The following is a 27,744-nucleotide window of genomic DNA, read 5'->3' on the forward strand; positions in this document are numbered from 1 at the left end:
ATCCAACAATACGGATTGATAAACTGAAGTAAATAGGAGGGGCAGGCATTTCTGGACTTGTACATGAAGGATCCCATCGCCAGTGAGAGCTCTAGACACTGCAAAATTGTACCCAGAGACAAGAGAGCCAAGAATACAAACTTTATTGAACAAAGGCAATGGCCATAGGCAGGGAAAGGGAAGCTGACTGGCAGTGTACACAACGGAGACTTACACTTGGCCTCTCCCATCTTTTTGAGAGAAGTAGTGAAAATAATGACTGACAAGAACCAAACTCAACTTGACCTCTAACAACCTGGTTTTCATGCACATGAATCATTCAAAGGACAAAGAAAAGTAAAGCCAGGTTGGGTTTCCAGGGACATGGCCTTCTGTCTCAAGAAAAGCAAATTTGGAGTTCTGCCTAGTTTCACTATTATTACAGACAATCTGCCTTCAGCCATTTAAAGCCATAAAGGGAAAACTAAGACATGTTCATTTGGTAATATTTGTGGTCACCACAGCCAGGTTGTGGAGCAGGAAGAAGCAGGAGAACAAGCCTTGAAGAGGTTCGCTCCAGAACAACTGGGAGGCCTGGCCACTCACAGACTGTACGGTCTAGTCTTAGTGGGGAGGCAGTGCTTATCTGAGTGTGTGGGGATGGGTGGATTTCTAACATTGGCTAAATTTGTTCCTGGGAGCTGTATTTCTAATACCAAATCTCCTTTCATCAGCTATAGAATCCCTATGAGAAGCCCTTACTATAGGCTCTCCTTGCCTCTTTTACAGAGTTGAAAACAGAAAACCTTTTTTGTTAGAAATTCAGTTGAGGTTTGAAGATTAAGTGACCCCGGTTATCATTAGCCATAATAACCCGGACAATAACATGGAGTCTAGTGACTCTCCCCTTCTGGGTCAAGAAGCCTCATAGTGTCAATGAAGACCTAGCAGTGATGGCAAACCTTTTAGAGACAGCATGTCGGGTATACCCTGCCCTACCCTCACCCCAGACAGGGGAGGGAGGAAGTACTCCCATTGGGCTGCTGGGCAGAGGGGTGGATGTTGTGAGAAATGTCCTCAGCCAGGCTCCTTCTGCCTGTCTAGTAATGAGCTGGGGGGGGGGGGGAATACCCACAGAGAGTGCTGTGTGCCATCTTTGGCACACATGACATAGGTTCACCATCAATGACCCAATGCCTACACACTTTCTTAGAACTCAGGAGACTGTGTTCCAAAAGCAATTTCAGTTCTAGCTTCGTCAGTTGAAGCCAAAATAAATACATAAAAAGCACTGGCAGGCACAGGGGGAAGAAGAAAACCAGAATAACCTTGTGGTAAGGGGTAGGAATGTTCATCTCTTCCCTCTTACAATTTCCAATCCTGCAAGGCATAGAGGAGGTAGTTAGGAGATAAAATTTTAAATTGGTTTCTGACCTGGGGATGAGTGAAATAGAATAAGAGGGAGTCTGAAAATTTATCTCTCGTCTCTAAATATTATTGACCAGGTTGGCAGGTTTTAGACATGCTTTAAGATGAAAATGGAAAGATGGGAAAAACATCAGCATAACAGGGATACACAAATACCACATCTCAAATGCTTCAAAAACTGGTTTTGATTTCTGCCCTTCACCCGAGTAGGATGCTACTTTATAATAAACTACAGAATGCTGAGAGAGTCCAGGAGACAAAGGACTTGAGTGAGCTATGTATTTAAGATGGGACAAAGGTTTTAGAAAAATGAAGAGCTTGCTCTATTCACTTCTGCCTGACTCTCTGAGGCTGAAGCGTTTGAGCCCCATCTGACTGGCTATAGTTGTCCAAGACACAGGGGCAAGCTACAAAAGGAGAGTAGGGTGCTGAACTCCTTCTCTTCCACTGGATAAGATATGTTGGGAAAAGTGGCAAGTCTTCATTTATCATGTCAAGGCCTCTGGCGATGCCCTGAGATTGCTCCCTTACTCACCAAGAATTTGGTCCAAGAGAAGGAAAAAAAAAGATGAAAATCAACCAGCTCCCAAACAAACACCTCATCACATGAACAGAGTGGTGTGGTCTCCGGTGGTCATCAGCAGCAGGGGGAAAGGAAGAACCCGCCTGCTGGCTCTAGGATTTATTGAAGGCCGCCAGCACAGCCCAGATCATCTCCGTGGCACTGTGCTTTGTTCCTTCCACCTCGGGGTCGAGCTCCACCAGGTCCTTGGCTCGATTCATAGCTATGTCGTACCTGTCGTCTGCCAGCGTGGAGAAGACGCTTTCTAGCACGTCTGAGGAGTGGGCCAGCACCAGGAGCGCCAGGGTTCTGCGGTCCATGCGCTGGGGGTCGTTCACCCACCGCTCCAGAACGCTCTCCTGAAGCTTCCGGACGAGTCGCTGCTTCTCGGTGGTGTTGGTCACAGGGTGGGTGGTCATGTCGAACAGCAGGAAGTTCTGCTTCTCAGTGGTCAGGATGCCCTTCTCCACCAGGTTTTTGGCAATCCGCTCTCGCACATTCCTCAGCTGGTACTGCAGCTTGAAGGGATTCCATGTTTCACCTGCGATGATGGGTGAACGGATACCATACATGCAAACAAACAAACAAAAAGATTAATTTTCTGACTTATAGGAGCACGTGTTCAATTCTAAGGCTCTCAGGCAAATTTTGTGAAGACCTGCCCTCGAGCGCACAGCTTTACTAGACGCTCTGGGGGTGACCCTCTCCCGGGGATGGCGGAGAAGACTCTAGGAATCCTAGTCGGTAAGAACTAAGAACAAAGGTTTTGCAGTGACTGAGAGAATCAACCACGGAGCTTGTGGCCCCTCCCATCTTTCCGGCACCTTCTCACTTTTCCAAACATTGAGACAGTCCACAGAGTCAGGCTTAGTGCAGGGAACAGGAGAGGAAGGACGAAGGAGCTGAAAAACCCAATCAAAAAGGAGGGGAGGGGAGGAAGAGAAAATGAATCATGTAACCATGGAAAAATATAAAATAAAATCAAAGAGGGAGGGGTTTCACCTCCAGTCTCATAAGGACCCAGTAGGGACAGCGGAGAAGGGCCCTGCCTGTCCTTCCGTGGTAGGAAGAGATGGGATGGCCAGGGGTCCCATCAGAGAGGCAGCAGGAATCAAAGAGGATAATTTAATGAGGCTTCAGTTCATATTCATTGTTCTATGCCTTTGAAGAACTGGATATTCACTGCATGTAATCCTATTCATTTGTATTTTAGTGATAAATTGTAAGGAATAATCCCAATTATTAAGTGATTGAATAACTGTGTGTGAGAATCAATAATCATCGTGAAGAAAAAAAGGAAAATCCCCTGAGATGGCTTGAAGAGATCTCCTCGCCAAGGCGAATTGTGCAGTGGGAGATTGATGACATCTCAGCTCCAGAGGAACCGGGACTGTTTTTTATATTATCATAGAGAAGTCAAAGGCTACATCATCTCTTTCTATGAGAAAGAAATCTTCCAGAAGGGAAAATTTTGGTTTTCCCCTAGAAAGAAATATTCAGCTGATGCCCCCCAAACTCCCAGCCATCCTTTTTGAGAGGGAAATTTGTGTCCTTCAACTGCCTAGCATCAGGTATATAAACCAGTCATTTCCTCGTCTGTCAAGGAGCACCTTTGACCCTGAGATTTGTGTTTTATGGGTCCCAGGAGACATGCTGTCTCTTCAGAAAGGGCTTCCCAGGATTTCATAGGGTGAGAAGGAAGAATCTCGAGGCTCCCAGGGCTGTCACCGAGGGAGACCCACAAAGACTAAGGCCCATAGTCCCCAGGCAGGGGGCCCTGGGGTCTCTAGGGCAAGTTTGGAGCTCCAGCTTTATGGGCCCTGTCTCTTCCAGCATGCCTTTTCCTGAGGTTGGAGTTAAGCACTTCCATTTGGGGAATCGCCATTTCCTAAAGGACTACTATGACCTTTTTAAAAACAAACAAACAAACAAAACCCAACCCATATCTTCTGTCTTATGCTCAAGTCTAAGAAGAGCAGTAAGGCCCAGACAGTTGGGGTAAAGTGACTTGGCCAGGGTCACACGGCTGGACCTCCTGACTCTAGGGCTGGCTCTCTATCCACTGTGTAACTTAGCTGCCCCAGTAGTAAGACCCTGATCACACTATAAAGCCCATGCCCTGCTCTCCCTTACAACCATCACCCTGCTATCCAAATTGCTTTGAAGACTTGAGAAGTCTCAAGAGGGTACCAGGACCACGTGGGGAAGGAAGAGAAGGAGGGCCGTGATCAGGAGGCCGGTGCTTACATCTCTGCCATTAGGCAGTTAGGTAGTGCAGTGGATTGAAAGACTTGTGTTCAAATCTGGCCTCAGTCTTTTTCCTAGGTGACCCTGGGCAAGTCCCTTAACCTCTAAGTCTGCCTCAGTTTTCTCACCTGTAAAATGAGAATTAATAATATCATTTACCTCCCAGGGCTATTGTGAGGATCAAATGAGAACATATTTGCAAAGAACTTGGCACTGTACCCAGCACCCAGTAGATGCTATTATTATTTTGTTATTATCATTTTTTATTAATTTTACACATTTAAAGTCAGGTCCTTATTCTCTCCTAGTAACATGAATTTCTCTTCTCTTTTCCTGGGAAGGAGACAGGACTATGGCTTGGTCTCTAATGTAAAGAAAGATGAATAGTGAATTTTGAATTCTTTTACCAGTGAGTAGTTCTATCCACGTCTGAACAGTTTCTGCTGGTTCTGTGGCTTTGATGTGCTTGAGGGTTTCATCCAATAACACATCGCCAGTTGGACTATCTGACTTTAGCAGCACCTTTTAGGGAAGAAGAGGAAAGGAACAAGGGCCTGCATTTATTTATTTTTCTTCTGCCTTGGAACCAATACATGGTATTGATTCTAAGATGAAAAGTAAGGGTTTTAGAAAAAAAATCCAACAAATAGCTATTAAGAAAACTATTATATTTATATTATATTGTTATAATGGTATAGAGATCCCAGAGAAATAGCTCTCATAGATGGAGGAGGGCTTGTATGCCCAGGCCTAAGCTGGGTGTAGTTGGTGAGAGAGGAAGCACTCTCCTCTCACAGGCCTCTATGCAGTTGTTGTTGGTATAATGCAGTGGTTCCCAAACTTTTTTGGCCTACTGCCCCCTTTCCAGAAAAAATATTACTTAGCCCCCTGGAAATTAATTTTTAAAAATTTTTAATAGCAATTAATAGGAAAGATAAATGCACCTGTGGCCATCACTACCCCCTGGATCGTTGCAGCACCCACCAGGGGGTGGTAGCACCCACTCTGGGAATTACTAGTATAATCTATGCCTCTCCTCCCTGACAAGCTTGGTTGAATAAGCTTGTCAGATACCCTTTCTAACAGTTTGCCCAGGCAGGGAACTCCTGAGAGGTTGTGAGAATAGTTAATCTCTCTAGGTCCCAATCTGAGGTTGGATTAGTTGTTGATGAGGGCTATTGATTAGCAACTGAATAATGGTATAATCTGACTGCGTATTGATCTCCTCTTCCCAAGGGCTTTGTTATCATCACCACTCAGGAAAGGTACTTGGTGGTCAACACTGTATTTAAATCTATTGATGTATAAGGAAGGATTTATGCAAGATCTCTTGCATTTGCAAATTACCCTAGGCAATCCTGGCAGTTAGGAGAATGGAACTTTGGCCCAGCAGGTGCCAGTCCCAAGACCTGACAGTTTGAGCTGGGACTATAAATACCCCTGCAGAACCAACCTAGGGGTTCTGATTTCCTTGACCTCACCCAGACACCCAGCTACCCCTGGACTTCCCTTGGGGACCCCAAGTTGAGGGAGGTGGATCGTGGGTAGGAAATTAGATTAGGTCAGCCTAGCAACAGGGAAACCCCTAAACCAAATCATCAACCTCATCTGTCTAGCTGGTGGATCACTTAACATCAGGGCAGTGGAAATTATCCCTGGCTGAGGGGCTGGTTCCTCAGCCTGATCTTACCTTCTAGGTCCATTGCCAACACTGGCCAGTCACCCTTAGCAACAGCTTCTCCAGACCCTAAACCCTCTTTCCTCAGTTTCCCCTCCTGTGTTTAATAAACCCTTAGCCTGAAAACTGTGAGCTCCTGTAGTTAATTATAACATTATCCTGGGCTAAGGGGCTAAGGAGAGGGGAGAATAGCAACCACTTGACTCCAAAGGAAGTACTGGGCAAGCATCCATTTTGTTCAGGAAGTGTGTGGGCTTCACATCCTGTTGAGTGCTACTTTCACTCCAGCAGGAAGGGGCTCCTCACTCTCCACCTTAAAGAAGCCTACAGATAGCAGGGAGACTGACTGGGCATCACAGCTCAGGCTACACATTCTTGGAGGTCTCAAATCACCAGCTATAGTAGTTACAGGCTCCCTGGCCAGGTGACTCACTTGTACTACCAGCTCCCCATTATCAGCCACATTACCCCCTTTATTACAGTTCGGGTTAGGAAACAAGGGAATAGGATTGAAGATTTAGGAACTCTATTGCTAATTATTTAGGCTAATAATCTAGGTTGCTGATCAAGGTCTGGAGATTGCTAGGCTTAGTAGACACTGGAGGTTCTTCACTCTCACTAACTCTGACCTGACTTGGCCACAGCCAAGCCAGAGATTAGGGAAGGCTATTTTATGATCTTGAATGATGATGTCAGTAAACTCTCTCAGCTCTGTTAACAATGATGGTGATTGTTCTCTAGCTCTCTCAGTAGGAAAACAGGATACAGGTTTCAGGCCTACCCTTCACCCATCACCTCCCACCTTCCCAAGTCCCTGCTCCAATCTGAGCCAGCTTGCTTGTCTTATCACTTGGGGGTATTTATAGGGCTGGGGCCAACTGCTTTTTGCCCTTGGCTCATGGCACCTGGGGACATTCCGAGGTTCTCAACTGCCGGTCCTGTCATTCAAAGTGGCATCCATCTTGTTCCAGATAATGATTTTAACAGTATCGATGTTATAGGATATAAAAAGAGAACTAATACCTGTTCTCCACCCTTGGGAGTTTACAACTGAATAAAGAGACATGACACAAACTCACAAGATATTAAACAATACAACATGAAGCATTATGAGACAATATAAAAAGGAAGGATTGAAGTTTCTAAGGGACGTAGGGAACATGAGGGAGAGTTTGAGACTATGTGAATGAAAGAGTGATCCGAAGAAATAAGAAAAGGGGAGATGACGAGAACTTTGGTTTTGGAGCTGAGAAATGAGTAATCATTGGTGACCAATGATCAGTGACACAGGGAAACTGTGGCATGAAGCAGAGCAGCCTGACTAGAGAAGGGCAAAGGGTGAGTCTGTGAGGATACAGGTACAAGCAATGGGCATCATTTTTATGTTCATCAAGGTTAGCAGGAAGGAAAGAAAGTAGCCAGAGGGCAGCTGGGAAGGCAGTTCCTGATTCTCGTGCCTGATTCTTTCACTTGTTTGTTTACCCTCCCAGCTTGGAGGTGGGAGATGGGTGCCTCAGAAGGTTCCTCCAAAGGACAGAGCACGCTCCAGCTGCACCCAGTTTTCCTCCTCTAAAAAAGGCAGAGTATGTGTAAAGTAGGTTATGGGTTACCTTTCGGTCTAGTAGTCTCTTCTTCCGTATGGTGGGGGGCTCCAGATGGATCCGACCTCGCATGGCCAATTCTATCAGGATGCCTCCTCGGAGCCCAGATGAAATGCAGTCATTCCAGAAGGATGTATAACCCTAGTTCAAAGGAAAAGGTTCTGTAAGGGCTACTGACTTGTCACAGGTGGCTCTAAGAATGGCTCAGTTCACTCACCAGATCCATTTTCCTGGCACCTCCTGATACCTTATCAACATGGATGACTACGTCTGGCTTTAGAATTTATATTTGCCTTTCTCTGTTTTCAATACATATATTCTCTGGATTTTTTTCTCTCTCCTAATAGACTGTAAACCTCCTTAGGCAGGAGCTAGTTTTCCCCCCAGCAGCTATGAACCTTCTGTGAATGAAAACCAGCTTCTCCTTTCCCTATTTCTCTTCTCCAGCAGCCAGCACATAGCTCTACACAGAAGAGGTGCAAGATTTGGAGAAAGAGAATTTGGGTTCAAATCTTGCATTAATTATATGCCTATGGGACCCTGAGCAAGTCACAGAACTCCTTTCAGCCTCAGTTTCCTCATCTACAAAATGCAGGGTTTGGATGAGACGGCCTTGAAGATCTTGCCAGAACTAACCTGTGATCCTATGGTCACAAAGCACAGCTGAGCACAAGAAAGTTCACGGCCTCCTGAGCCTTTTTGGCTCTTTCTGAAAAGACCATTTTCTTCCTGGCCCCTCATAATCTGGATGCACTAGCAGCTGATAAGTAGCTCATCAGTCTCTTGTTCTGAAAAAAGAATCCATGCACTCTCTGAAGTCTGGGAACCACTTTGATAGAAGGAAGACTTTCTTGATAATTTAAATAAGCCCCAAAGTAGAAATGGTCTACCTTGGGAGGTCAGTCATGGGTCTCCTTCACTAGAGGTGACTGCAAGCAAAGTCGAGATGACCAGACAACCTCTTGTCAGGTATGTATATATGTATATGTGTATGAGCTGATTCATGCTCAAGTATGAGCTAGACTAGATGGTCTCTGAAATAGATTCCAAAGTGAAAAGTCTGTGATTCAATTCTTTTTTTTAAAACCCTTACCTTCGTCTTAGTATTGGTTTTAAGGCAGAAGATGGTAAGGGCTAGGCAACGGCCTCAGAGTCACACAGCTCAGAAGTATTGAGGCCAGATTTAAACCCAACTCTAACCATTGTACTGCCTAACTCTACCCTGTGATTCAATTCTGACCCAAAAATTTAAAGTTGAAGAAAGGCAACGTTAAGTTCTCTAAAAACTGCTCCTGTGACATCCCAAAAATTAGGGGGAGGATTACTGGTAAATCAGGTAGAGCAAAATGGAAACCATCTGGCCTTTCTAGTTTTCTGACAGTCAAAATGATGAATATTAAATATAAATCCCTGCACTAGAGTTGTGGCGGACAGAGGCATAAACTTCTGTGCTTAAGGAATATTTAATCTAGTTGAGATAAGACATAGAGAAAAGAAAAAGTATCAAAAAGCATTATGTGATTTATTGATATATAAGTGATACTTGCAATGTGTCTTAAGAATTTAAAGGTAGGGAGCAGAGAGGTGGCTCAGTGGATTGAGAGCCAGGCCTAAAGACAGGAGGTCCTGGATTCAAATATGACCTCAGATACTTCCTAGCTGTGTGACCCTGGGCATGCATGATTCTAAGATGGAAGGTAAGGGTTAAAAAAAAATAGAATTCAAAGGGATCGGTCGCTTTTACTCTGGCATTGTCTGGGAAATTTGAAGGAAGAGCTAGCATTTGGGCTACATTTGAAGCATGGATAGTATTTAGGTGAGGAAGAAAAAAATCCTAAGCTGAGTGAACAAAAGAGAAGTTTAAGGAGGGGGCACGTTTAGGAGATGATGTGAATGTACCAGTTTATCTGGAATATGATTGCTTTTAGAATAGTCATGTGGGGATAGCAGACAAATCAGGGTCAAACTGCAAAGGGTCATGAATACCAGACTTTTTTAGGTTTTAGGTTTACAAACAAGAGTCATTGAAGAATTTTTATTTAAACCCTTACCTTCCGACTTAGAATAGATACTAAGTATTGATTCTAAGACAGAAGAGGAGTAAGGGCTGGGAACCTGGGATTAAGTGGCTTGCCCAGGGTCACACAGCTAGAAAGTATCTACAAGGGTAGATCTGAACCCAGGACCTCCTGACTCCATCACTGAGGATTTTTGAGTGAGTAAGTTTCATGCCCGAGACACAATATCAAATGAATGTGCCTTTCTACTAGAGCAGAGGAATGTATAAATGGGAGAGACGATAGCTTCTGTAGTCTGGCTAACCAGGATCTAATCATTAATCACATTCTCCAAAATCAGAGTGATCTGTGACTTCAGTTTCTTCCTGTGAGAGGAAGAGGGTAAATAGTTTTCCTGATTGGACTGCTGCAAGTTTACAGGAAGGGGATAAAATACTTAATGCACCCACCTCTCCTCTTCCTCCAAGCCTTCTACCTCAGATCTTTTCCCATGCCCCAACTACTGCACTTATGTTTCCAACTCTCTTACTCCAGACTCCAGTTAACACTGACAGGTCAGCAGAAACTTTTATAAATTCCATCTCACCTCCCCTGAGTTTCTGGAGGTCTAATCCACTCACTTCTCTGCCATCAAACAACACCTGCCACACAGGGTACGTGGAACAAGGATATTCTTTTCATATAAACACTGGAGCTTATTCACTTTTCCACCTGGTTCACATTAAAGCATAACCTATTCCTGAACAACAAAGCAGCCTGAAGAAGCAATAAAATTTATATGCCTCTCAGACTTGGGTGGCCCCACACATTTTAAACAAGTTATGTAAACATGTCAACTAGAATGAAGCTATTAGAAAAGATCCTTCCTTGGGTTTCTTCTTTCCAACTCACTCCTCAGCTTTGGTTTTAGTTACGAAGATGTCAAAGATTCCAACAGTATATAAACAAAGGTGCCTCAGAAACCAGGATGTAATGATTGTACTTCCTTGACAAACATTCTTTCTCATTCAACTTCACAAAACCTTTGAGATCCTGAAAAATATCATCCTTTAGGACTATGCAGGAGCAGGAGAATAAAGATAGATGGGTAAGAAGAGAGGGGTATGAGGTGGCAACAGGGGTGACAGAGGCTGTGTCCTGCCTTCCCTGGTGATATCTCAGAGATAAAGAAAGGAGAATATTAACTCTTGTTTAGTCATTTCAGTTGTAAAACCCCCTTTTGGAGTTTTCTTAGCAAAGATACTGGAATGGTTTGCTATTTCCTTCTCTAGTTCATTTTACATATGAGGAAACTGAGGCAAATAGGGTTAAATGGCATGCCCAGGATCACACAGCTAGTACTTTGAGGCCAGATTTGAATTCAGGGGGATGAATCTTCCTGACACCAGGACTGGCACTCACCATGCCACCTAGTTGTGAAACCAGTCTAGAAAAAAAGGAAAGGGCATAATTTTTACATCTATGAAGGACTTGTCCTGTGATTCCCTTTAAAATAAAACATATCCAATCTATTCTATCCCCATAATCCATGCATAAAAGCATTCAGACGTACCCTAGTGACAGAGGCCCAGCGGCAATGTCTGATACAAGAGAAGCAAACCCTTCCCCAATGCCTGTGCCAGCAGAAAAAAAATCACAAAAGAAGACTGACAGAAACAGGAATGGGATGATTTCTGTTGCTCTTAAAAATAAATGACAGGGAGCAGCTGGGTAGCTCAGTGGAGTGAGAGTCAGGCCTAGAGACAGGAGGCCCTAGGTTCAAATCTGGCCTCAGCCACTTCTCAGCTGTGTGACCCTGGGCAAGTCACTTGACCCCTATTGCCCACCCTTACCACTCTTCCACCTATGAGACAATACACCAAAGTACAAGGGTTTAAAAAAAAAATGACATCAGGGGCAACTAGGTGGCCCAGTGATGGAGTGACAGGGCTGGAGTAGGGAGGGCTTGGGTTCAGAGCTTCCTAGCTGTGTGGCCCTGGGCAAATCATGTAATCCCATCTGTCTAGCCCCTGCCCCTCTGTCTGAAGAGCTGTTACCATGACACAAAGCAAGGGTTTAAAATGAATAAAGTCTTCTGCCTTGGAACCAATACTTAGTATCAATTCTAAGACAGAAAAGTAAAGGGGGGAAAAAAGGGGGTGGGGTAATAATTAGGTGGCTCAGTAGAGAGAGGGCCTGGCTTGGGGACAGGAGATCCTAGGTTCAAATGTAGCCTCAGACATGTCCTAGCAGTGTGACCTTAGGCAAGTCATTTAAGCCCAACTACCTAGCCCTCACTGCTCATACTTCGTATCAGGGCTCAAAATTAATGGAAGAATGAATGATATTCTACTGCTTCAATTCAAATAGTACCAAATAGGATTTTTTTTTGGTGGGGGGTGGGGGTAGTGAGGATTGAATGACCAGGATGTAAAGTCTGAAGAGGGTGAGGACAATTCACCAACCTTCCACCTAAATGTCTACCCAGCCATGTGTACATACTGTCCTTCCTCATGCTAAGCTTCCTTGAAGACACGCCTTCAAACAACTCCATGAAGGTCGAGGATTTAAAAGCTTCCTGCTCAGAGCAAACAGAACCAAAGATGGGGGAAAAAATCTTTAAAGCATACACCAAAAATATCTACTACAGTTTTGACTTGAAAATTGGTTTAATTTCCAAAGAAAAAGGAATCCTTTTTGTTTTCTATCTTGGGATTCCCAACTCCCTCAATATATAAAAGGATATTGAGGGGAAAAATATATAACTAGGAGCAGCTAGGGGCTTTGTGGATACCGAGTCAGGTTTGGAGATAGGAAGGAGGTTTGGGGTTCAATACTCCCTAGGACCCTCCCTAGCTGTGTGACCCTGGGCAAGTCACTTGGTCCTAGTCACTTAGCCTTGAACTGCTCTTCTGCCTTGGAAGTGATACTTAATATGGATTCTAAGACAGAAGGGTAGAAAGAAGGGAAGGAACATTTTAATTTTATAAATTATGCCAAATAGCACTTTTTGAAAAATATGGTATTTTTTTCTTTGGTCTATGGAAGGGACAAATAAAAAGAAGCGCTTTCTCTAGCTTCTGTCTGTTCCTTCTTCCTATGGTTTCCCAACCTCCACAGAGAAGAGATAGAGAGTAATTTCTCAAGGGTCCATCGCTGACACTTGAGGATGAAGAACACCAGCCTGATGAGGCAATTGAAGTAAAGATCAATCAATCCATCAGCATTTATTAAGTGTTATGTAGGTGCTAGGCGCTGTGCCGAGGGCTGGGGATACCAAGAGGCAAAAGACAAGAACTTACAGTCTAACAGGGAGATAACACGCAAACAGATATCTATAAAGCAAGCCATTAAACAGGAAATAATTAATAGAAGGAAGGCATGAGAATTAAAGGATTGGGAAAGGCTGCCAGGAGAAGGTGAGATTTAAGTTGGGACTTAAGGAAGATGTGGGGTGCAGGTCAGGAGTAGGAACAGAGGAGATGGGCTATTCTAGGTAAGGAGGTTAGTCAGAGAAAATGCTTAAGAGATGGAGGGTCTCATTCACAGAACAGCCGGGAGGGAGGCCAGTGTCCTGGATCCAAGAACACCTACTGAGGAATAAGGTGTGAGGAGATGGGAAAGATAGGAAGGGCTCTGAGTGCCCAACAGAGCACTCTGGATTTGATCCTGGAGGCAGCAGGCAGTCACTGGAGTCTCCTCAGGGAAATGGGGGGAATCGGCATATGACTGGACCTGTGCTTTAGGAAAATTGCTTTAATGGCTGAATGGAGAATGGCCTGGAGTGGGAAGAGATTTGGGGCAGTCCCAGCAGTAGTAGCTACTGCAGTCATGAGATGAGGGCTGGCACTAGAGTGGTGGCTGTGTCAGAGAAAAAGATGACTGAGAAAGTATCAACAATCTTGGGCTACTTTCTCATCTCTAGAAGATCTTGATGAAAATGGCCTATGCATACACCAATGGTATCCTTGATGAAAACAGGAGGGAATGGGTAGGCTTTTGATGATCATTTTCTATATCAGACATCTATAGTCACAAAACAGACTAAAAATGGATGAGAATATAAAATTTCACTATTGACTACTATTTGTTGATGTTAAAATAGCATGATTTCATAGTGAAAAATGCAAATTGAAGATTCTTTTTTTAAACAAGGGGTTTCCCACATTAAAATTATGCAAGACTATGAAAAAGACAACTAGAAAAGTAATTTTTCACAGTCAGCTGAGGATTGATAGTGTTGATGTGGAATCTAGAAGCCCCCAAACTTGTAGCCTAGAAAGATTTAATGAATCCCAGTTTACTTAGCTTAAAAGTGAAAGCCCCAGGCTTGACCTTGTCACATAAGAGTTCCTTGCTGAGGGAAAATTCAAATTCACTAGTCTCAGACTAATAAAAGACCGTATTTGAGCTCGAGTGGGGATGACCATTCCCCATCAGGGCCAAGTCCAAGCCCAACGACTCTTTCGTGCAGTAGACAGCACATCAGTCTCATAAGCTGAAGGGCCTGAGTTCAATTCTCAAAAGGAAGGTGTGATACAGTGGGAAAGGCTTCTGGAGACAAAGAAGAGTCAGTCACCCTCTATCCACCGAGCCAACCCACTGCATCCCCCTAGAAACATTTTCAACATGCATTGTCACTGGCTGTTCCCCATGCCTGGAATGCTTTCCATTTTCATCTCCATCTCCCAATTTCTTTCAAGCTGAAATCCTGCATTCTACAAGAAACCTTTCTTAGTTCCCCTTAAGATTACCTCTGATTTATCCTGCATGCATCTTATTTGTACATAATTGTTTGCAAGTTATATCCCTCATTTGATTGCCAGCGCCTTGAGAAAAGGGGCTGTTTTTGTCTCTATTTGTATGCCCAGTCCTTAGCAGGGTGCTTGGTACTTAATAAAAGCTTGCTGACTACTGAAACATGCCCAAGTTTCTCATCCTTGAAAAATCTTCACTAGGGGACAGTTAGGTGGCTCAGTGGATAAAGCTGCCAGATCCAGAAACAGGAGGACCTGGGCTCAAATCTGGCCTCAAACACTTTTTAGCTGTGTGACCCTGGGCAAGTCACTTAACCCCCATTTCCCAGTCCTTAATGCTCTTCTTGTCTTACACTCAATATTGACTGTAAGACAGAAGGTAAGGGTTAAGAAAAAGCAAAACAAAAAAACCCTTCACTAGATCTTACTGTTCCCCAAGCTGCTGGTCTGGATATCTTTTCCCAGGTCAAACTCCTGAAAAAGTATGTCTACTCACTGCCTTCTTTAATTGTTCTGTCACACTGTCTTCTAGAAACATTCTACAATCTGGCTTTGATCTCTTAATCTATGGCTTTTTTTCCCTCAATTCTTTTCCCTCTTGACCTCTCAGTCAGTGGCATCTGACGCTGTTACCTTCCCTTCTCCTCTTCTGAATTTTGCTTCCCTGGACCACCATCTCCCCTAAGGAACTGATGGAGATCAGTGAAGAACCATGGGAATGGCAGTGTTCCACAAATCAGTGTACCTGCTTCCAACTCTGCCACCCCCACTCCCCACTGTGGAGGGGGGCTAGCTCATCTTCCTCATCACCACCAGCAATAACCAACTGCCACCACCAGGCAGATGGGTAGCACTGCTTCCAGCCTGGCGCCTCTATCTATCATCCTGGGGAGCCACGCGCATGAAAAGCAGCCTAGAAAACTGCACCTGCAGCCTCAGAGGACAGAAGACCCAGAAAGGAGAGTTCTTGCCGCTGCCGACATTGGAGATGACATTAAAGAAACTGCAGTGACACATGCTTCTCTGCTATACTCTAAGGAGTTTGTCTTCTTCTGACTTAGAGCTGAAACCTCCTCTGTGTACAGGCTTCCCTTGTCAGAATGGGGGCTCCCTGAGGATAGGGCCCGTTTTGCCTTTCTCTGAGTCTGCCAAGGGCTAAGCACAGTGCTTTACACATAATGAGCACTTAAAATATTTTCTTTATTCATCCATTCATTCTGACTACACTGTTCTCTGGGTCTTCCTCCTATCTGTCAGTCTCTTTTGCTGTGACAATAACCACAACATGCCCCTAATGTTCTCCTAGGGCAGAGGCTGCTCAAAATTAGAAGCCATGCCTGAAAATAGAAATACTAATCATGTTAGGTGCCATTCTTCCCTAGTAAGCAAAAGAGCCAGGGCTTTATTTGCTATCCTTTATTATTTGCTTAAAGAGTAAGCCCTACGATGGTTTTCAATTGGAGCAAGCATAGGATACTGCTGCTTTTGGAAATTCTGAGGCTGTGTGCCATCAAAGAAAAGTGACTCCTGTGTCCTATCACCAGAACATGGAGATAAAAATAAAGGTAGAAGGTATGGTCCTTTTCCTCAAGGAGCTTACAATTTATTGATCAAGACACAACTAGCAAATAATACAAGGGTCCAAAGAACTCCAAATTGGGTGGCTACAGACTTGGCCCATGGACATGTAGGGAATGGGAGAATCAACAGATACTGGAGAAGCTGAAGGTTTCTTTGAGGAGGAATGGAGACTTGAATTGGACTGAGAAAAACAAAACAAAACACCCCAGGAACAACAAAAACTAAAGGATTTTAACTGGTGGAGAAAAGGAGAAAAGGTGCCAGGGAGGGGAAGTAGAGGCATGAGCAAAAAGGAAGCCCAAATAAACCCATGTTTTCTATGAATAACAAAACTGAAGCAAAAGGCTCATGCTGGGGAGAATTGTCAGGTAAAGGGAGACAAAGGGAGACAGCCCAGGGAGGACCATGAAAACCAAAGTAAGGAACGGTGAGTAAGCAGGAAAGAGGAAAGAAGGAAGCATTTACATAGCACCTACTATGTGTACAGGAGGCAGTTGCTATTATTATCTTCACTTTACAGTTGAGGAAACTGAGGCTAATAGAGGTTAAGTGACTTGTCCACTGGCTGCCCCCCATGGTGATTAGTTGGAAAACCTAGACTACTATCCTGCTACCAGTGAAATGGGAGCAGTCTATTGATAACTGAACAAAAACCTGAAGACCTTAGTGTTTTTCCCAACTACGGAGTTTTTGGTGACACCTCCTATCACCTTCATTCTTTACTCTATAGATAACGATGGCAAGGTAGGAACAGATAAAAGGACCTTCAAGGAACTCTTTTAACTGGTGTGCTTCCTGGACAGCTGGGTTCAACAATCTAACAGCCTTTACTGTGCAGAGCTCTGAGGGTACAATGATGAAACAGGACAATTGATTCTCCTAAGAGCTTAGTTTAAGGAGGAGAAGAAACTGCATTGCATTTGGGCATAACAGATTATAAGCAACAGTCCCTAAGATTTTCCCATTTTGTAGGGGATAGAGAATGGACCTGTGAATTCACTGATCTAGAGACCACTCAGAAAAGGAAAATCCCATTAACAGAGCAGGTTGAGACCTTTTCTGTAACTCAAGAGCTGCCTAAATCACCGAAAGTTTAAGGGATTTGCCCATGATTCCAAAGCCAATAAGTGTGAAATATAGGACTTGAACCAGGGCTTCCCGATTCCAAGGTCAGTACTGTTCACTATACCATACTGCCTAGCTTTGCTTTCATTCTTGCTTGTTGCTTAAAAGTTATGGTATCCTGGGTGATCCATTAGCCTTCACCATGTCTCTGCTAGCCTGTCAATGCAGCTTTTCGAGATTGAATAAAAGGAAAAACATGATATTTTATCTACTCAGATTCCTCCACTTGCCTTTTAAGTGGAAACTTTGCTGATAAAATGAGGTGAAGGAGGAGATAATGGAAGTGAATTTTTTTTCAGCTGGGTCTCCTGGGTAGAACTTGCAGAACCTGTTGCCAAGAGGATATCCTTCCCCTCTTATCTCTTCAGTTGTGATTAGAAGAGTTAGCCATTTCCTCCTGTAGCCTTCTTTTTAACTTGAAGCCCATTAGAGCATCCAACTTCTTCAACTGCTCTAACTTATGGAACCCTCAGATGGAGAGGACCCTTAGTGGTCACCTGGTGTCACTTCCTGGTGTACAAACGCTCTCTAAAACATCCCAGACAAATGGCTGCCCTCTCCCTGCCTGCACATTTCTTGTGAGGGAGGTGGGGTGGGAGAAGACTTACTAGCTCATTATAAGGCCTCCATTTCAATTCTGGACAGATCTTTCGAGAGGGGGTGAGGAATAGACCTCTAACTTCCAACAGTGATCTCCGTTCCATCTTCTGGATCCATGTAGAATTAAGACTAAAATTTTTTCTGATTACAATTCTTCAAATACTTGAAGATAGTGGTCATTCCCTTCTCAATAAGCTCCCCATAGACTTCCTTGAGTCTGGAACCAAACGTAAGCTTCTCTGGCATTTAAAGCCCTTCACAATTTGGCTCCAAGCTCATTCTCTCCCCACCACACACACCTCCTAGGATTCAGTCAAACTCAGCATCCTGCTGCTCCTCTAACTCATTCTAGCCATTCCTATGCCTCTGCAAAGGCCAATCTCCAGACGTGGGATGCACCTGCTTCTCTCCCCACTGCCTCTACAAAGCTCAGGTCAGGTTCCACTAGCAGACCTCCTCAGATTCCCCTGCATCTGTTTTTGTAAACTTGAATATTTTACCCCTGACAGAATGTAAGCTCCCTGAAGTGGCAATTCTTTCAGCACCTAATAGAGGGCCTTCCGCATAGCAGATGATGCTAAAGTCTGTTGACTGCTTGAAGGCAGCTCTCCTGTTTCCCCAAAAAGCTTCTCTTCTCCATGCTAAACATGACTAGTTTCTTTAGCTATCTTATCATGTGACATAATTTTAAGTCTTTTTACCAGCTTAAAAAAAAAACCCAAATCCATACCTTCTATCTTAGAATCAATACTATGTATTGATTCTAAGGCAGAAAAGCAGTAAGGGCTAGGCAATGGGGGTTAAGTGACTTGTCTAGGACCCAGCTAGGAAGTGTCTAAGGCCAGACTTGAACCCATCTCTAGGCCTGGTTCTCTACTCACGGAGTCACCTAGTGGCCCCTCTCCCCGCCTTTTCCATCTTGGTCTATTTTGGATGCCTTCCAAATCAAATGTGACTCTTTTCTAATGTGGCACTCAGAACAGAAAACAATATTCCACATGTTCTAACCATGACAATGGGACCATCTTTTGGACATTACTTTAGATAATGGCTTTAAGTTTCCAAACTGAATTTTAGCTTTGTCTTAAGGTCTCCCACCACAGGTTAGCATGTTAAGTCATTAAACGCCAGAGCAAACTGTGTTGAGTAAGAGAGTCTTTTTAATATCAACACCCAATGTTGATGATAGTTGTGCAATGAGTAGCCAGGGAATGAGAAAATTCAAGATCATGAACATTCAGTAAGAAAAGCAGAGCAAGGACAGCAGATAGAGAACTGATCCCAGAGTGGGGAGGAAGTGCTGATCCTAATATTGCCTCAAACACATCCCAGGGGTATGATTCTGACCAAGTCAGTGCTCCCAGGAGCTCTTTAAGACTAGAAATTGTAGAGTGGTGACTGATGTGCATTTATGGGGGATTCCTTGATGGGGAATTCCGTACTCCAAAAAAAAAAATCACAGATCTAGATCAAAAAAGAGGAGTGAGACTATATCTGAAAAACACACATTAGCATTGATTCGGTCTCCAGTAGAGCCGTTATGCTGCCTAATTTGTTCACACTAAATAAAGATGAAAAATAATAATACTTAGCATGTAAACAGAATCCTTAACATAATTCCATGGCATATAGTGATGAAGGGTCCCCAAGTTGGGAACCTGTGAATTAGAGCCACAACAGCCTAGGACAAATGACTTGTGAAAGATTGCTGTGGAGGATTTATATCTTTATTGCTTAATAAAACATATGATAAGCCATTAGATAACATGAAGCTACCTCGAGGCATAAAATTCTTGGAAGTCCTACTAAGAATGAACAAGCTTCAACAGTTCCCTTGGCTTAGGAAGAAGAGCAAAGAGAGGTGACTGATGCTGTCTTTGGAGGCAGGACAGCTTTAATAATACAGTGGCAGGAGTAAAGTGGCCCACCAAGTTTCTAGACTCAACAATCATATTATCATAAGAAGGGAAAGGAAAGGAAAATAAGCATTTAGTAAGTCCTGCTGTGTGCCAAGCATTGTGCAGAGAGTTTTACAAATGTTATCTCATTTGTAAATGAGATAAAATCCTTTGAAGGTAATATTATTCTCATTTTACAGTGGAGCAAAGGGAGGCAAACAGGTGAAGTAACTTGCCTAGGATTACACAGCCAGTAAACATCTGAGGCCAGATTTGAAATCAGGTCTTCCTGACTCTAGGCCCAGTGTTCTAAATTCTCAACTGCTGCCAAAACACAAAGAAGATGAGACTTTTCTTCACTGTCAAAGTTAGATCTAGAAGAGAGCTGGTACGTTTTTGGAAAAGTTCATTTGAACTATATTCTATATATAAAATAAGATTTTAGAATTTCAAGCTATCAGGCCAAATAATAAATGATCTTTTTGTTTTATGTCATAGGTCCAATGAAATTTTTAAAAAATAATTCTATGGAGCTTAAAAACCAAATGGCAGAACTCCACAGCCCATGCAAAACAACTTGAACAAGCTTGTATGATACATTAGCCCAATAACACAAGCCATTTTAATCTGTGAGAGGCCTTATTCACTATGTTCAACTAAAGAATTAAAAGGATAAACCAGGCAGAATATCAGATTTTAATTTAATAGTTAAACATCTTTGAAAGGATAAAGTTCAATTGTCTTATAATATCAGAAATTAAATTATATTGAAGAATCTAACCTTCAGAAAGGGGTTATATTTCATTCTTTCCAAGAGGGTATTTGGATGATTGACAAAGATTGGCTGAAAGATTTTTTTAAGTGATCTGATGCACAAAAAACCTAACCATCTGAGACTTTCTAAGCAAAAAGGCTTTTAACAAGAGGTAGTAAATAGCTTGGTTAAGAATAATGTCAAGGCAGGGGCATCATATTCAAAATTTTAAATAAAATTCTTATCCTGTCTGATTTCTTTCATCATTAATTTATATCATTTTTTAAACCCTTACCTTCTATCTGAGAATCAATACTAATTATTGGTTCCAAGGCCAAAAAGTGGTAAGGGCTGGGCAAAGGAAGTTGTGACTTGCCCAGGGTCACACAATTAGGAAGCGTCTTGAGGCTACATTTGAATCCATAACCTTCTGTCTCCAGGCTGGTTCACTATCCACTGAGCCACCTAACAGCTCCAATTATTTATTTTTCATATTCTCCAACAGTTTAAACATAACATTTTTTTTACCACCTTTAAATCAAATTTCATTGATGTCTTTTGTTCTTACATCACATTTATTTCATGTATCTCTCCCTCTATTCAATGAGGCTTTTAGGGTTATAAAGGTTAAAAAACAAGCAAACAAAAACCCAACATCTGTTCAATACAGCTGACAGATAGAATGACCACATTTGATAGCCTGCACTACATTCCACACTCAAGAGTTCTTAATTTCTTCAAAAATGTTTATCATTTTTCTATGAGCAAGGCTAGTCATTAAAAAGATAACGCATTCAATTAAAATTTTAAAAAAGAATATTCCTGCTATCAAGTCTCATTTGGGATTTGGTTTTTTAAAAATGTCTATTACCTTCCAGAATACAGACATCTTTGAAAACCTGTGACTATTCCATTTGCAAGACAATGAATGAATAGCTATGTTAACATACTATACTTCCAGTGAGCAAGAAAGGAAATTAAACATGGTGACTTGCATGTGGGAGGGCTCAACACATTTTTGTTATATTAATGAAATTACAAATGAATGGCCAATCCAGATACTGTGATCGCAAGAGATTCTTTTAAGAATTCTCCCCAAAACGAATGCAACCTACTTCCAGAGAAAGAACTGTTGAGGTAGGAATGCAGATGAAACAGATGATTTATTACTTGTTTATTGGGTATATGATTTGGGATTTTATTTTCATAAGATTATTCACTTATAAAAATGATTATGAAATCCATTTTGTGTGATAATATTTGTATAACAATCCAGTGGAATTACCTGTCAGCTCTGGAATGGGAAAGGGAAGAAGGGAGGGAGACAATCTGGGTCATATAACTTTGGAAAACTTATGTGGAAATTTTTTATTAAAATAAAATAAAGATTAAAGAAACAATTTTAAAAAAGAATTCTCTCCAAAGATCAGGAGGACAAGAGAATTCACTTAACTGTTATTACAGGTAACTTTAGAGCTGGAAAATATAGATCTAAATTATCAGTAAAAAAACCGCAGTCGTTCATGACTAAACATCAGTGAGCCAATAAAGGTAGAATTATCAAGATTTCTTAACAAAGGCAATATTGACAATTCAACAAGATCCTGGTTTCAACAGGAAACAAGTCTATTTTATGTTGCCAGGTAGGTGCTCAGGTTCAATGCTCTCAACTGCTGCCAAGAACTGTTTGTCTAAGGTATACCAAAACTTTTAAATATGTTTTTCTATGGGTTTGAACTTCCCAACATATCATAATGGAATTTATATTCCCTTCCCCCCACCCCCCGAAGTTGTATTTTCAAGGAAAGCTGTGGCCCAGCTTCTAAACTAGAGATTTCTAAGAAAAGAGAAGACAGCCATCTTCCTGTGATATTTGGAATATAATCTATTTAGGACAGGGGCTGGCAATGTATGGCTCTCAAGCCATATCTGGCTCTTTTGAGGGCCAGATATGGCTCTTTCTGCAGCAGCCATAAAGTCCATTTTTTTCAGGCGCTGTTACAGGAGCGGCACTGTGAGCACTGTACGGCTCTCACGAAATTTTATTTTAAAAAATGTGGCATTTATGGCTCTCACGGCCAAAAAGGTTGCCGACCCCTGATTTAGGAGATAGCTGAATGAATTAACCACTTGAAACGGGGTCTTCTTTAACATCTACAGTTATCTAAAATATTTGTCTTCTAGGCTTTTAAAATATAGGTCTGAATTCAATTGAATAATTCTAGTGAAATTAAATAACATTGTTTCTAATTCTGACCAGAGTAATATGGAAATTGTGAGCAATATTATCTTAAGGTTAGAGTTAGTTTTTCACAGAAAGAAACAATTTCATATTTGCTCAAGTATGTGACTGATAAAGACAGTGAGATATATAGTAGCTTGGACACCCAGAAAGGCTTGAATTCAAGGCCTTCAAGACTCTTACTGAGAGTATAAGCTTTCCCCTCAATGCTTTAGGAAGCCCTCCAAACTACAGACTGGGACAAAACATTGATGGTCTGCAAGTGGCAGAGGAATTTTTTTATACCAATGAAACCACAGGTCTTTCTCTATCCTTACATGATGGATACCAAATACCCAACACCACATGGCCAGTTGCTTTGGCCAAAGAGAATTGAACATAGAATAATAAACCTGAATGGTTGGATTTGGCTAAAGAGCTTAAATGAACTTCTAATTTAACCATGGTGTTCTCATGCTTAAAAAGCTTCACTCACCATCCCTATTCTCTTATAGAATAAAGTCCAAAAGTCTCACTGTTAAGTTCATCAAATATTGCTGAATATTGAATATATTTATAATGTGGAAGACCAGTAAAAAAAGTGCAGATCTAATGTATGTGTTTTCAGAGAGGAAAGACAGAATTGCTAAAGTTACATATATTAGAATATTTCTTCTTAAATGCTCAGATTCAAAAATGCCTATGTTTTTCTTGTATTTCCTGTGATACAAGTTAAATAAGGAAAATTATTTTTCCTTAATTATCAACTTCCTTTTGAAAGAAAAATAAAGCAACCTAAAAGGCTGCTAATTCAATTCCTCAGATATTTAACTGCCACATTGAAAGCACTGTGTACTTAACAGAGCTTGTTAGAGGTTGGATGATCATTAATTAGGGATAGGCTGTTCTGAAGAAAGGATTTCTGCATAGAGAAGGAAAGTATGAGTAGGTGACAGGATATTCATATTGTGAACACAAAATACTAATCGATGATTACCAGATTTTAACAGGCCATCTAGTCTAACCTCTCACTTTACAAATTAGGAAACTGAGGCCTAGAGGGATTAAGTGACTTGTCCAAATCACACAAGTACCAAGTGGCAGAAGCAGGATTTAAATCCAGGTCTACTGATTATAAATCTGGCACTTTCCCAAATGACCTCTTAGGTATACAGTCTATGAATTTCTTTCCATTATTTCTCATCCTTTTTTAAAAAAAAACTTTATTTATTTATAAAATATTTTTTCCATGCTGACATGATTCATTTTCTCTCCCTCCCTCCCTTTCCTCCCCCTCCCAGAGCATTTCCCATTCTTTTGAACAGGCTTCTCACCTCTCTAGGCCTTTGTTTCTCCATTAGTTAAATGGAAGATGTCTTGTAGGGCCCCTCCCAACTTTAAATCTATGATCATCAGTTGGTATTTGTATTTACAATATTATATACAGTACAAAATTTTTTTAATGTTTTATTGATACTTTTAAAAATATTACTTCCCTAGAAAGCAGATGAAAGCATGTGATTTTTCATTTGTTTATTTGGGTTTATGTTTTGGGGTTTTGGTTTTATAAGATTACTCACAAAAATGAACAATATGAAACTGTTTTGCAAGATAATTCAGATCGCCTGCTAGCACTGGGAGAGGGAAAGGAAGGGAAGGGAGGGAGATAAGTTCTGTCCTATAACTTAGGAAAATTTGTGTGGAAATTTATTAATATATGTGATTAGTAAAAATTTTTTAAAAAAGTATTAAAAGATTACTTCTCCTTCCAACTAATCTCACTGTCCTACAAAACAAAAGTTGTGTCGTATAAGGCACTTTTATCCCATCTTATAAAATGCCTCCTATTAATATCTGTGTAAAAGACACACAAAGAAAAGATCGGCGCCTGAATCTGAGCATCTATAGGTTAGCAGGAAACTAATCACACCAAGCAGAGCAGAAGCCAGCCTGGCACACAGGTAGTGAACAAATCGCTTCAGGATTCTCCTTTCCGTACTTGGTGAGAAGTGTTCTGGCCATTCCACTAAGAGATTCCAGGAACGAGATCTCCACCCAATCCTAACCTGTGCTCTGAATACCCTTCCCAATCATTGCTTTGCTCACTTAATTTGTTCTTTAAAATTTTCTTAAATAATACAAGAGCCCGACCCAACTTCCTTGGCTAACTCTAATAACACAACAGAGTTTTGCTTTGCTCTCTCAATAAATTCAAGTGGAATATTTCACTAGTAATACAAATATCCAATTCAACTTTCTCAACTAACCTGGAGGGAAAAGAAAGAGGTACCTGGAGATTTAAATGAAGAACTCCTTTGTGGATACAATGAACAAGCCTATAATTTTATTTAAGGAAAAGCCTATAAACTGCCCACAGGGCAGAGAATTCCCCACAAGCCTTTTTATGTACGCCCTCTGTATATGTATGGGGCACTTGTCTAACATTAAGTGAACAACTTTCTATGAGGGAGGTCCGAAGCTTCCCTCAAGAAATTAGAAGCAAGGGGAGTATATGTAATTCTAAGCCAAAGACCGAACAAGAGCTCGTCCCACTTATACCAAAGAATCTAAGGCAAGGGAGAGGCGATGATCACTTGGTACCTTTCCCCAAGTACCCTGAGACACTCCACTATTGGTCATGATGTCTTTCAGCTCAAATCAAATAGCAATATTGTTTTTTTTAATAAGGTAAATTTAATATTTTTATATGAGGAAATACTTTTACTCTAAGAAATTTTCAACATCTCTATGAATAATAATAATAATGATTTCTTGTCTTAATATAGGATACTAAAATGTTTTTTGTATGTTCCTCTACAAAGGGAAAGAAAGTACCTGTAGAAAATGAGTCATAGAAAAAAAGCCAAATGACTAATATAGGGTAAAATGTACAATTGACAGGAAGAATCTCTTAGAACCTAAGACTTGACATCTTAAAGCAATTATATAATAAATGTTCTCAAGATAAAGGAAAATGCAGCAGGAAGAGCTGTTTTAAAAATTATTTCTATGTATATATAGAAATAATTAATAAAAAATGAAACATGATATTAAGTAAGAATTTAAGGAATTAAGTTTAAATTGTTTTTTAAAAAATCCAATTCCTCTTCAAATGAGAGTACTTAAATTTAATTAAATGAGGTCAGAAGAGAAGAATCCATTGTATTCCAAATGCTATAGGGCTCCACCTATTCTTTACATTGTAAAACAAGTCATCACACACCTCTTCCTTGTTTCAAAGCAAGAAGTTTCCTGCAGAACAGAAGAAATAATCCATACAAAGGTAGCTATCAATAAAACAGGTAGTTACTTCTGGCAGGTGAAAGGTAAAAATAGTTTCATCAACAGTTTTTCTTCTCCTACAAAATCGAAATCTTTGGAGGAGTTTCTAGTTATTTATCCCTCTAGGTCTCACCCTACAGGCCTCAGTCATCCCCAGAGGTTACTGGAACTCCAAAACTGTGGAGCATAAAATTCATGCTTTACCAAAAAAGAAAAAAAGAAAGGAAATCTCATGAATTTTACTTCTCTCAAAACTTGCCAGTACTAATATGACAAATATATATCATGCACTCAGAGAGCTATATCTCCTTTATTAGACTCCATTACCTCCTTATCCTTCAGGCCCAGGAGCAACACCTCTTCCATAAGGTTGAGGCGGATATCCTTAGAATCCCCGGAGTCATCCGCATCCAGACATCTATCTTGGTGGGAGTCCTCTTCACCTTCCAACTCCTTTTCAGAGTTCTTGCCAACCTCAGCACCCCGCCGCCGGCCTCGGTGAGTCAAAGATGACATTCTCACCTGTTCCAGGGGAGGTTGGATAAGAACATATATATACATATGTAATATAATGTACATATATAGAAAGTTATACATACATATATATGTATTGATATGTATACACAATTAGAAGCGTATGTATTTAGAAATATTTAGAAATGTAAGTTGAAAATAGAACAGAAGGGAAACCTAGAACAACGAAATAGAAAAATCCTCTTTTGCTTTCAAAAGGGCAATGACCCAGTTTCTTTATGTAATGATGTCAAATCAAACTCTGAAGCTTACTGCTCAACTAGATAATATCTCTATGATTAATATATCATCCTTCCTGTCAATTGCTTAAGTGTGAACTTTCCACAACCTAATGTAAAATATCCTCTCCGCCCCATACCTCCAAGGCAAAAAGGATGGGCAGTTTGCTTTATTCACACAGTTCATTCATTCTTTGAATATACCCCGATTAGACACCTGTGTGCCAGATACTGGGCCAGACCCAAAAATAAATGAGAAACACATTTGTCTTCAAGGAGCCAGCACTCTAGTAGAGGAGATAAAACATGTACTCAAATAACTACAACTCAAAATAGGATATTAAAAGCATGTAAAAGAGCCTAAGAGAAAAGGTTCTATGAGATTTATTTGGAGGAAAATTTCACTTTAGTATAGACAGAACCATGGAAAAGGCTTTAAGAAGGAGGTGATTGAGCTTTTTTCAAGGGGCAAAGATGAAGAAGTGAGCAAGAAAAGGAAAGTGGAGGAATGGGAAGGTAGAGGATACATTCTATTATTTTATTTTTTAAACCCTTACCTTCTGTCTTAGAATCAATACAAAGTATTGATTATTGATATTATTGATGTCAAATCAAACTCTGAAGCTTACTGCTCAACTAGATAATATCTCTATGATTAATATATCATCCTTCCTGTCAATTGCTTAAGTGTGAACTTTCCACAACCTTACAAAGTATTGATTCTAAGACAGAAGAGCAGTAAAGGCTAGGCAATGGGGGTTAAGTGATTTGCCCAGGGTCACCCAGCTAGGAGGTGTCTGAGACCTGATTTGAACTTCTAGGCCTGGCTCTCAATTCACTGAGCCACCCAGCTGTCCCCTAGAACAGTGACGGGCAAACTTTTTAAAGAGGGGGCCAAAGGAAAGGAAATGCTCTTCTGTCAGTCTGTTTCTAAGGCAACTCTTTCGAAGTTTCATTGTATTGTATCCTACTCACTGTATTTGTCAGATTAGGAATAATGTTTCGGATGGAACATTTCAGGGGGCTGCATCTGGCCTGCAGGCAGTAGTTTGCCCATCACTGCCCTAGAGGATGCATTCTAGAGGTGGACAAGCAGCACAGTTTGGACAATGGTTAGAATAGGGTGTAATGTGAGATAAAGTTGATTGCAAATAGCCAAGCTACTTTGGGGGTTTGAACTTCATTTGAAAGACAATGGGAACCTATGAAAGGTTTCTAATGTGTGAAATACAATGATCAGAGTTGTGAATTAGGAAGGTTAGTCTGGAAGTAATGTACAGGA

At 41.3% G+C, this 27,744-nt stretch overlaps 1 protein-coding gene across 1 annotated transcript; it reads right to left on the minus strand.

The window, feature by feature from the left end:
- Window positions 1-125: 125 nt before the first annotated feature.
- Window positions 126-26,226, minus strand: GOLPH3L (golgi phosphoprotein 3 like). The gene is made up of 4 exons (XM_044676119.1): window positions 26,038-26,226; window positions 7,505-7,636; window positions 4,624-4,738; window positions 126-2,510 (listed from the first exon to the last, which is right to left on the minus strand). The coding sequence occupies exons 1-4, from the start codon at window positions 26,224-26,226 to the stop codon at window positions 2,083-2,085; spliced, it is 864 nt and encodes a 287-aa protein (XP_044532054.1). The 3' UTR covers window positions 126-2,082.
- Between the last annotated feature and the right edge of the window lie 1,518 nt (window positions 26,227-27,744).

Source organism: Gracilinanus agilis, chromosome 4 (assembly GCF_016433145.1).
Source record: "Gracilinanus agilis isolate LMUSP501 chromosome 4, AgileGrace, whole genome shotgun sequence".
Classification (NCBI taxonomy): domain Eukaryota; kingdom Metazoa; phylum Chordata; class Mammalia; order Didelphimorphia; family Didelphidae; genus Gracilinanus; species Gracilinanus agilis.

Excerpts from the sequence above, each read along its gene's own strand:
- GOLPH3L (XM_044676119.1), bottom strand. The coding sequence starts at position 26,226 with ATGTCATCTTTGACTCACCGAGGCCGGCGGCGGGGTGCTGAGGTTGGC. Across the intron at positions 4,739-7,504 it reads AGAGACTACTAGACCGAAAG|GTGCTGCTAAAGTCAGATAG; the intron begins GTAACCCATAAC and ends CTTCCCTAAAAG. Across the intron at positions 2,511-4,623 it reads GTGGATAGAACTACTCACTG|GTGAAACATGGAATCCCTTC; the intron begins GTAAAAGAATTC and ends CCATCATCGCAG.